Source organism: Lepisma saccharinum, chromosome 8 (genome assembly GCF_977018435.1).
Source record: "Lepisma saccharinum chromosome 8, izLepSacc3.1, whole genome shotgun sequence".
NCBI classification, from domain to species: domain Eukaryota; kingdom Metazoa; phylum Arthropoda; class Insecta; order Zygentoma; family Lepismatidae; genus Lepisma; species Lepisma saccharinum.
Genome location: NC_139236.1, coordinates 54,746,381 through 54,758,640, shown reverse-complemented (window position 1 = coordinate 54,758,640; position 12,260 = coordinate 54,746,381). Strand labels below are relative to the sequence as shown.

Genomic DNA, 12,260 nt, shown 5'->3' with positions numbered 1-12,260 from the left:
ACTTTGATTTTGATTTGATTTATTTTACTTTGCCTTTTGTGCCACTTTTGGCTAATTTGCGATGGGGATGAGTGATGATATGATGAAATTCATGAATGAACACTCACAAATATCCATGCCCAGGCCAGGATTCGAATCTGGGATCCCTGACGTTGTAGTGTGATGTGCTAACCACTCTGCCACAGGGGCTGGCTGTAAAAGTAACTGTAGCAGTTACTTTTTAAAATGAGTAACTGTAACTCTGTTACTTTTTAAACAAGTAAATGTAACTGTAACTAGTTATCTTTTAAAAAAGTAACTTTCTGAACACTGATGTTTATAAATATTGTGAACACAACTTTTAATTATATTACATTGTTCAGTCACCTGTATATCTATTGATTCAAATTGGTATCAGCTCAACTCAGCTCACCTTATTATTATATGGGCTCCGTTTATATATCATAGTGTCTAAATAGATGAAATTTCAATTAAAATTTGTCGTGCACTCTTCAAAATGCATTATGAGTAGAGCATACAGACAATTAAATTCTGTTAATATGTGGGTTGTAAATAAAGTAGTGGCAACATGGTAGTACAGACATTTCATTGAATCTACATGCAAAAGCACATTACAACCCTTCCATGTAGTCCCCTGCGTACCTGCACCTATTCCTAAATCTGTGGTAATAGTTGTAGTATGCCATTGCCAAGGTCATTTCTGTTGATCTTGGTGATGGAGCATCCTACTGCGTGATTCTCGTCATGTGCAGTTTCTCCCTTCAGTATGTGCCACACAGTTGAAAGACTCAGTCCAACTTCTACAGATTATTCCTTGACAGCTCATAGATGATCATTTGCCAGCTGACATCACCCTAACTCCACCCTTAACTAATCATTCAATCATCCAATATAGTAGCGCATCTTTGCCTCATGCTTCCCATAACCCTTTATGACATTGACATGCATTTTTACCACAGGCCACTAGGAATTTTATCCATGAACGCTGCTCAAGTTTCGTAAACATGCTTTAGTGCACCACACAATGCTCTGCACTTAACCTCACACAGCACCAAAACTACTTGCTTGATTAAATGCCCTCGGCATTGGTTCCACCTACAAACATCCAGAATCTACTCACATATAGTAGCGCCAAGACTTCTAACTACAGGCTTCCCCAGCTATTACCCTAATGACACTAGCAGCACTGCTTCCGAGCCAGGGTTTCAAATGCTGTGGTAGATCTATAATTGCCTCCTGACAGTGTTGCCACTATTTTATTTACAATCCACATATTACCAGTATATGGATGGCTTGAAAATTTGTAGAAAATATTCGTGTACATAATCACATCACAGTGACTTAATTTTCTAGGGTCCTGTTGCACAGGAAATGATTACGAAAGCACAGAGGGGTGGTGAATGGGTGTGTTTACAGAATTGCCATCTGGCTGTATCCTGGATGCCACAGTTGGAAACTATTGTGGAAGGTATTAACGAATTAAACACACATCCAAGCTTTCGTCTTTGGCTTACAAGTTACCCATCTGATCAGGTTGGTAAAACCTATTATGACAATAATAGTCATATTTAGATTTGAAATGGTTAGGCTAAGTTCAGAGTTCCACATTTGTGCAATAATAATAATAATTTTGGTCATATGATTACTCCAAATTTATTCATATAATTCAATTAAATGTGTCTGAAATTACTATTAAACTAATTTTAATAAATATGATTTTTAAAAAAGCCAATTTGTATATTAGGACAAAATTATCAAATTGTGCAATACTTTGAACTCATATTTATAACAGTTTTTTTTTAATTGATAATATCAAAAAACTATATCTTCAATCATGTGTGTTCTTTCAAAGAAGCAAGATAAGAAACATTTAGATTTATAATTAAATTTATTGAAATTGTGTACATTTGCTTTGATTGCATCAAGGTTTATATACAAAGGTCAACTCTTTAAGATTGTTCAGTGTATAAATATGATGTCATTCTTGGTGTTTTGTAACAACATGCAATAAACGGTAATTGTAATTGCTAGATAAGTACATTTCAAAATAGCTGTAACAGAGCAAATACATACATTTATTTCACAAACATAAAGGCTGTTAAGCACTTAGTGACCAAAATATAAAAAAACAATTGAAGAGGGCACATGCTAAAAAAAATTCTGGAACTTACCACTCTCTGATACTAGTGGTCTGTGACATTAAAAAAATCTCATGATGGAATAAGGATAAGTACAAATGCAGCAATTTGTGATTCTTCATATTTGTACAATTATTGATGTTTTTAAAAGATTATACTTGACAAGTTAATCTTATATATGCAGAAAACCTTGTTAATACGATATTGGTTAATATAAAGTACCCATTAATCTGAAGTTCTTCCCATTCCCCAGCCGATAAGATAGGATTTATAATGTATTTTAGTACCGATTAATCAAAATATGGATAATTTTTAATATGAAGTTGTTTACAAGACCCTTCGGCAGAACTGGTTTCGCTTAATTTGAAGTAGACACCTGCGTAAGTCGATAAGAGAAGATTGAATGTGGAGATAGCTTGGATGTTATTTTAACTTGACCTTGACATGTTTCCTTGTCCTAGGAGCTGCTGACAACTCGAGGGAAGCAGCCCAAATTCCCGCTGGACTTGCATTCTTTGTCAATGTGCATGGCAGGTCAAGCTCTTTCACCACTGAATGTGCCACCTTGTAAATATTCACCAGTGCCAGATGAGAAATGCGAGATAAGATCGCAGGAATGTTCCAAAATACAAGATGCATGGTGCCTGGAAGTCTCGCCCATCTGTCTAGCTCGGAGCTCGAGAGTCAGCAGTTTTCCGTGAGCGAGCAACTCTTGGCCTGCTAGCCGACAATTTCCGGTAACCACTTACATTAAAGAACGTGTTCTTTGTGCCCTGTAGAACTTCATAAAAAATTAAAACTGTTACAGATAAACAAAGCCACATAGGCCAACTAAAGATCGTCAACCCGCTTAATGCGTTGTCATCTAGGTTTCTGCAAAGTTTACCTCGATCTTACGTATGTTGTAACTGCCGTTTCCCTCTTCATAAGTTTCCCAACTGTGCCGGTCATATAATTTGCCCAAAAAAAAAAGAAAAAAAAGTTCTGTTGACTGAGTGACTTCTCCCTCTTTTCCTATCAGCAAAGGGGGAAGGGTGGTTCGATGCTAATTGTTTCGGCCACTATTTTCTTGCTTGTGTGTGCACACGGGCTGATTCCGGGTGAGGTTGGATCCCTCCTCCTTTTCTTTGGCATCTAAAATGAAGCAACCAGTTCTGAATACATTCTTCAAAACGAACAAAAACCGCAGGATAAGGAAAAATGTCATAAATAGATATTTAGAGAACTTTGATCATTGCACAATCTTTAAAAAAGATTTGGAACTTGTGGAATAACCTAAAGATGTGTGAAAAGTGTCAAGTTTAATTTGAAGCAGGGAATTGTTATCTACTTTCATCTGCATTAACAAGCAAGCATACAAATAATGCAATACCTCAAATTAAAGTTTTGAGGAATAAGACATAAAGTGATACAAATATCTTCTACATTTTGGATAAAGTGATACAAATATCTTCTACATTTTGGATAAAGTGATACAAATATCTTCTACATTTTGGATAAAGTGATACAAATATCTTCTACATTTTGGATGTGATTTAACCAAATGTGGAGTTTTGCAAATTGAAGAATGGAAGCTATCTTATAGAAAACCTGGATGAAGTAATTTACATATTGAGTATACTCAAATTAGAACTGATGCATGCAAAAATATAAGAAAAAGACTTATTCTTCTACAAGGGAGAATTTTAAGAAACATTTTCTTTATTTAAATTACATTTATATGTTATAAGTGGTCTTGTTAACCAATGCATAATTTGATGATGTAACTTTTTTTGGTTATATCCAATATATTTTGCATAAAAATACTTATAACTGTTTCAGCATGAAATGCTATTCCTTAGTAAATGTAAGCTGGTATTACCTTTTCAGCATGTAACCTTAGCTTCCTGCTGTGTTAACACATTAATTTGAATTCTGATTGGTTACTATTACACACCAGACAGGTATATATGTAAAATGATGTGCCAGTTGGGACTTCAGATTTAGCCGAGGGCATTTACCAAGGTGAGACAAAAGAAAGATGCAGGCAGTGGAGATGAAATTTTTAAGGAGTATATTGGGGAAGACTAGAAAAGATAGAATAAGGAGATCTGACAGACAGTGGGTGTGGTGAAGCTTCAGGACAGGATAGATCAGGCACAGATGAGATGCTTCAGACACATGAAGAAGATGGATGCAGAAAGACTACCAGTAAGAGCTTACCATGCACAAGGGGTGGAAATAAGGCAAAGGAGGAGACCAAGATGTCGGTGGAAAGAGCAGATAGTGGAGAGTGTTAGGAGGAGAGGACAAGATTGGAACACCGTGGAAAGAGAGGAGTGGCGGAAGACCAGGAAAAAATTGAGAGGTTTGACTTCTATGCTGACCCAGCCAGAGGCAGGAACAGCAAAGGATGATGATTTGCCAAGATGATTAGTGAGACAGATTAACAGAATTGGTTGACTACACATTCATCATTATATTTTAGTCATTCAGCATTCTCTTTTGTCTTGCATGTCGCGTTGTAATACTATACTTTGACTTAATTGTTGGGCATATTTTTAAATTAGATTTTAACCTACTGAGAAATCAAATTAATTATATGACTTTTTGTGCTGGTCTACAATATTCTTTCCATATTCAGATACGGTATTAAAACCAGATATTGTAATTGATAGAGATGTTGGTGCATTTTGACCAGTAATGTTTGATTATTTAATGGTATAACATGTAAATACTAATAACATATATATTTTTTTTGTTCTTGTGTCCAAATAAGTTTTTACAATAGAAAATGTAGGTTTGTGATAGCTGATTTCTGAGATATTAGTAGAAGCCAAAATTGGCATATCAAAGATAGAATTGGAATATGTAAAAAATTAATATTTATGCTGAGTCTCATGGTAATTCCTTGCTACCCTGTTTCCTGAGGATGTGTCCTTAAAACTAATCAAAAGTTTATACTGCAAATGTAGCATAAGAACTATGAATATCTGTTAATTATTAAAAAAGAACCTACTTTTACATGTCATTATGTTCATATGCACACACACACAAAGAAGGAAGGGAGAGATAGATACATTTGTGCACATATTCAAACAATGACCACTAAAATGTAGAATTAAGGAAAAGGAAAATATGTACTTGAAAAATGTCTGTAATACTTTCTGTGTGCGAGGAGAAAATATATAAAATGTGTTTGGGTGTATAAGGAGAAAAGGAATGTTCATATTTGTTTTGGAACTGTTCTGAAAAGCTGCAAGTGTGATTACAGATATTATGGTTCTATGTAGTCTGTTTAAAGATATTACAGTGAATGTGATATTACAGGGTACAGTGAATGTTCTGCAGCCCAATGGTGAACATGAAAACAATTTAACATTTTTTTGAATTTCTTAAACTGATACTTCTTTTTCAAAATGAAAAGTTTACAAGAGCTGGAATTGAACTTTGGGTAGGAAATAGGTTTGGCTTTTTGATAGTTTGAAGTAGATTACATATTTTAATATACTCCATAGGAAGCAATACCAGAATCTGATAGAATTGTAATTTATGAAAAAAGTTGTCTTCCTTTTTAGTGGAAATAACAAGTACAAGAGCAATGCTTATAAACGATGAGCTAATGTTGAATGTCAGGATTGTGATATTTAATTTAATTACCAACATTGTTTTTTGGTACTGCAAAGGATTTCAGGAGTTATACGCTTATGTTTGAACTGGATTTGATTAGTTCAGTTACCTACTTATCTTCAGTTACCAAAAATGCAGAAATATCTAAAAATATAACTCCCAGGCTACTTTACGTAGCCACATGTCTCCCATGTGCGAAATGTGGTGGTCTCCGAGTAGCAGCTTGCATTCTATAGAAGACTCGCTGGTATCCAAAAGAACTTTCAGCCTGTAAAACCAGTGGTGGAGGAGAGCTTAGCAGATTTTATACCCAGAAATGAAAACTAGACCTTTCTCATTTGAGCTGACATATTTATTGGTAATATCCATTGTATAACTGATTCTTTTTTTAAAAAAAAATTTAACCATTGTTATAACTGTATCTTTAATCAAACTAAAAATAGATGTCTGATGAAGGGAGCGTGTGTTCTCCAGAAATGTCTCAACAAAAAATTGTTTTTATGCTTGTAATAATCGTAGACTACAAGGGAAATAATACAATGTAATACATAATTATTTTTAATATTTTAATTTTATCTTTCAGTTTCCAGTGTCAATTTTACAGAATAGTGTAAAAATGACAAACGATCCTCCTACAGGATTGCAACAAAATATTTTGAAGTCTTATCTCAGTGAACCTATCAGGGATGAAGCCTTTTACACTGGTTGTGAAAATAATGAAGAAGCTTTTCAAAAGCTGCTCTTCTCGCTCTGCTTCTTCCATGCTCTTGTGCAGGAAAGAAGAAAATATGGACCTATTGGCTGGAATATACCATATGGTTTTAACGAGACGGATCTTAATATTTCCATTATGCAGTTAAAGGTATGTAATTCTTGGGACATTAATTATCAATTTTTTCTTTTCATATTTATTGCTCTATATTGTTGATGTCTTGTAATCAAGGGCTTCCATTATCCCAGAACCATTGTGGGCCTCCACCGTATACTGAACCCAGGTCGGCAAAGAAACTAACCTTCAGTGATCAGATTCATGAATTGACCACTGAACATGCTTGATTGCCGAGACAACATGAAGTGTACTTATAACAAACTTCAATGTTGTGTAATGTGTGTCAGAATTGTAAATAGTAAGTGTTCATATTTTTTTATTAATTCATTACAATATTTTAAATATTATAATTGGGTCATACTTTAATACAAGAATATTGTCTCCATGTTTGAAAATTTGCCTACTTTTAAACACATTTTATTTTCTCCCTGTTTTTAGGCATTTATGAATGACTACGACCAAGTTCAGTATGAAGCTATTGCGTACTTGACAGGCGAGTGCAATTATGGTGGAAGAGTGACTGATGCTTGGGATCGGCGAACCCTCACAACAATTTTGATGGGGTTTGTAAGTCCAACAGTTATAAATGAAACAGACTATTCATATTCTGAATCTGGACTTTACACCACACCACTTAACTTGTCCTATGATGCAGTTCTAGAACACATTCAAGTAAGTATAAATATCTTGTAGTATCAATGTTATATGAATAAATTATTCAGGGTCTTCGTGAAATTGGAAGTAAATTGTTAAAGAAGGTGAAGCCCGACCCTGTGGCCGAGTGGTTAGCACATCGCGCTACGACGCCAAGAGTCCCGGGTTCGAATCCCGGTCGGGCTTGGTTGTTTGTGAATGTCCATTCATCAATTTCATCATTTCATCACTCATCCCCATCTTCGCAAATTAGCCAAGAGGCACAAAACGTGAAGTAAAATAAACTAAATCAAATCAAATCAAATCAAATTAAAGAAGGTGAATGAAGTTGAACAAAGATGTAATGGTATAATTGTGCTAAATTTTTAAAAGTTTGAGAATGGTACGAGTTGTGATGATAGAGTTTTGCTTCAAACTATAAATCAGACTGCCTGAGCAATACAGGACTAGTCTGAAATGTTGGACAGAAGAAAAAGCAATTCCATTATTTTGCCAACAGCATTGTTAGAGATAAGGTATTGTGATTAAAATATCAGTTCAAACCCATTTGTTCCACTGTTTGTATGAAGATGTTTCTGTAAAACAACTCTTTAAGTTAGGCTTCTGCGCTACAATGCCAGGGGTCCCGGGTTCAAATCCTGGCCTGGATGTTTGTGAGTGTCCATTCATCATATCATCACTCATACCCATCTTTGCAAATTAGCCAAAAGTGGCATAAAAAGCAAAGTAAAAAAAAGTAAATCAATCAAGATAGGCTTCTGCACACTATCCATCAACTTCAGGAACCTGAAGAACAAATGTTTATCCCATGTTCCCAAAATGAGATTGCAGTTTTGGAGCTGCAGCTTCAACTGTGTTGATCCGTACACATATTGGTCTCTCCAGAATAAGTGTTGTCATCTTTTAATATTTTTAAATATCTATTTGGCTGCCCTGTAAAAGGAATGTTTTGTCCTTTAAAAATAGGTTTCAATATACACCACTGCCACACAAGTCACTAGCGCATACTGACACAGAAATATTCATCAGCAAATAGTTTTTCTTACATATTTTAAATATATTTAATATATTTCATGGGATTTTCCTACATACAATGGAATCTACAATTTTACTTTTCCCCGGTTTTGCATTTCTCCTATTTTACATTCATCCATCGTAGTCGCAATAGGGCAAATGTAGAATTTTCCCAGATTTTACATTCCTGGATTTTAAAATTTTTCCCCTGAAAAAATGTAAAACAAAGGTTCCACTGTATTTACATACATATTTTACATGTTTTGGGCATGTAAATTTCCAAGCTTAGCATAATTTGTTTATATGTAAATAATATTTCCTTCATTTTTTTTAGTCTCTACCTTCAATTCAACTGCCAGAAGTATTTGGGCTTCATGAAAATGTGGGCATAGTTAAAAACATAAATGATGGAAAGGAAATGTTCAACATGCTGCTCCTGGTGATGGGAGGAGCAGAAGAAGGTGGATCCAAAAAATCAGATCAGATAATATTTGACGTTTCATCAGATATTCTCTCAAAGGTTAGTTGTGTATAAGGTGGATTGATTTTAATCAGGTTGATTTAAATTAAGTGGATTTTAAAAAAAGAATCACTTTAAAGAAATAATGTATAGAATAATGTACATAAGGATTCTGTAGATATCAGAATCACTTTTTGTAAAAGTAGCCACAGTCACATTAAAACTATCAATATTTATTCCAATGCTGTATCCGTACTGACTAACATTTTTATTTCTATTTCTGAAAAATTAACTCTTGCAAAAGATGCACATTTGGTTTGAGTTGGTGTTTTAAGTCCACTTTATGCACAGTAAGGCTAATCGGGACTAGACCTACGGTTTAAAGTGGGATCCGAACCACTGTGCCATGTGCCTCCACCGGGTATCGAACCCGGGACCCCTTGACTACAAGGCGACGACGCTACCACTGCGCCATCGGGGAGGCCCGCAAAAGACGCACATGAAGTGTGCTAAAAACATTGAAGGAAATACACATTTTCACCACTATAAACACAGTGTTTGAATTAATATTTATAGTTTTGCTAATCTTTTACTATTTGTGCCTGATATGTGTGTGTATTTGTTTCCAGCTTCCACCAAATTTCGATCTGGAGTTGGCACTTCAGAATTACCCTGTTGAATATGAAGAATCAATGAACACTGTGCTCGTTCAAGAAATGGACAGGTTTAACAGACTTATTACCAGGGTACACTCCACACTGGTGTCCGTCCAAAAGGCTGTTAAAGGATTGATAACCATGTCTTCAACTTTGGAAGCTGTGGCTAATTCTCTGCTAGTAGGGAAAGTGCCAGCTGCATGGGCTCAAGTGTCCTATCCCAGCATGAAACCACTAGCAGGTTATGTGACTGATCTGTTAGAAAGGATCAAGTTTTTGCAGGTAAAATGCATACACTTATCATTTCTTCCTTTTTCCTTTGTTTTCTTATTTAGAGAAGATAGATATAATACCTTTCATGGATCTGTACCAGCTGTTCTTAAACTTTTTTGAATTCCAGCACACTGTTTCACCATGTAGAATATTGCAGCACATCTGTACAGTAATTTTTTTTTTTTAACTTTAAACTCTTCCATCTAGTTTCTAATTTTCCTCAACTGAAAATAGTGATAAATAATAAAATAATTGAACAGGTAACATACTTTTTATATTTTGGAAGCCATATTTCACAGTTCGAAGATGTTGAGAAAATTTAATAGAATATAATGGTATTTTGCAAATAAATTTTGGAAAACAAATGAGAGAAGAAATTCAAATTAGATACCTTAACATAATTTCAAAACAAGCTATACAGTAGAAAATGTTGGACTCTTTGTCAGCATGATGGAACTAAAATAAATTGTTCTCAAATGAGATTTTTTCAGTCTGTAAGTGGAGTAATCTTGCAAGACAAAATTAAAAGTGAAGAAATCTGAAATAAATAGATGGTCGAAGCTATGGTGAAAGCAATTTTAAAAAATCAGTTAAAGTGGAATCAACGTGTTCTAAGGATGCCAGATAGCCGTTTGCCTTGAAAATTATTAAGTTACAGGTCAAGAGGAAAAAGAAATTTAGGAAGACCATATTGCCGATGGAATGATCAATTTTTGTAGTCTCAGAATGGGCTTTGGTTACCTGGCCCTGCAAGAGGTAGAAGAAGAAGAAGAACTCTTCCAACCTGGTCTATTTAATCCAGGCCTTCGTCATGGAATTAATACCTCAATATATACCAATATTCCACTGGTAATCCTACTGTATATCTGTACATAAAGGAAACAAAAGTGGATACAACTGTAGGGAGACAAAATTAGATTGGGTTAAACATATGGCTTGTTCACACCCATCCATTTCCCCAGCAAAACACAGTAGATTACAACCCTGTCTGCTTCAGCATTTTGCTATGTCAGTAGATCACAAACTCTAACCACTGGAATACACATACACACGAGGGATATCAATCACTCCAGAACTCTAGTGGAGCATACATAAGCCAATCAACATTCATCCTCAATTCACTTTACATGTTAAACTAAAAACAGTATTGTCCAGTTGCATGCAGATAGTGTAATTCTTCCTGTGAACTTGTACCTTTTTTTTAAAAAAAAAATATGGTTTGGATTTATATAAGATACAATTTCTTTTGCAGAAATGGCATGATGAAGGAAAGCCAATCTCATTTTGGATCTCGGGATTCTTCTTCACTCAGGCCTTCCTTACTGGAGCAATGCAGAATTTTGCTAGAAAATATGCTTACCCAATCGATAAACTTGCCTTTGATTTCAAAGTGATGAACACATTTTCAGTAAATACACCACCAGACGATGGTGTGTATGTGTATGGATCTTACCTGGATGGTGCTAGATGGAGTCCGGAAAAGTAAGTAATGCATGCAGCTTGAAAGAGAGTGGAGAGAGATACAGTAAGGGATAAAAATGTAGAATGAAAATTTTCTTCATGAGGGAAGGGAGCTCGTGAAAGTGATTTGTCAAGGGTACCAGTCACATGTGCACACAACAGATCTTTTATGTGCAAGGGCTTTTAACTGAGTAACATGTAGTTAACATTTTACACTATTTAGTTTTCTGGATTTGATATTTTAGAGTACATTATTTCAACTCCCTGTCACCTCACATACCATCTTCCATTTCCACACCACTTCACACCTGCTGCTTCCACTGTATCTCATCTACAGTGAGTATTCTAATTAGGGATGCCCTGCTGATATGAAACTTTTACCATATTGATCAAGTATCAATATCAAATTTAAAAGGTGCCGTTTTATTTCAGTCATGTCCATTTTTCTGTCTTTGTTAACTACAGGTATCTCAGAAAGCAGATTCTTGGTGGTTCAGTGATTACGGCCCATGACTTCCATGCAGGATACCTGGGTTCACTTCCTGGTGTGGATGATTTCATGTAGGAATTTTTCCAATAATCTCTCTGCAAGGGTTGGCTTACTCATCCTCTAATAAATAGGAACCTGGGAGGTAAAGGCAGCCTGAGCATGATGTTGATCACATGACCTCCACGAATAACCGAGATCAAGAATGTATGGGGTCCTACCTTCAGATCCTCCCATATGCCTTCACGGCATGTCGCAATGTACAAGAGGCAGCTGTACCTTTCTTTCTCCTTTAAAAAAAATAGCATTAAAAAGACAAAATCTGATAGACCAATAGACATGCCAAAAAATAATTCAATCGTGATAGACCACAATCGATCTAAAGTTACCTGTTGATATCTCAGCAACTACCAAATGTGAAGACTTAAAATTTTCCAAATTTGAAGACCTAAAAGATTATTTCCATAGACCTATCCATCTCACTGTACCAGTAAAATAATTGAACAATAACATTTAATTTCTTTTTAATGTTACAAATCTTCAAAATAGTTCAAGCTACAACTTTAAATTTTGGCAAGTTGAAAGATTGTGAATTATCAAAGAAATTCTTCATTGGCATGTCTACGTTTCTACTTCTGCCTATAAAACCTAGTAGAGATACAAGAATATAATTTAGTAC

At 35.1% G+C, this 12,260-nt stretch overlaps 1 protein-coding gene across 1 annotated transcript in view; it reads left to right on the top strand.

Annotated features, from left to right (window-relative positions):
• The window catches only part of LOC145991787 (dynein axonemal heavy chain 7-like), a 113,887-nt gene that overhangs the window by 99,498 nt on the left and 2,129 nt on the right, over positions 1-12,260 (top strand). Inside the window, exons 30-35 of the mRNA XM_083127838.1 lie at positions 1,354-1,533; positions 6,331-6,609; positions 7,015-7,248; positions 8,579-8,764; positions 9,334-9,642; positions 10,886-11,115. Of these exons, the coding sequence (XP_082983964.1) occupies positions 1,354-1,533; positions 6,331-6,609; positions 7,015-7,248; positions 8,579-8,764; positions 9,334-9,642; positions 10,886-11,115 (1,418 nt within the window). The remainder of the gene's footprint in view (positions 1-1,353; positions 1,534-6,330; positions 6,610-7,014; positions 7,249-8,578; positions 8,765-9,333; positions 9,643-10,885; positions 11,116-12,260) is intronic.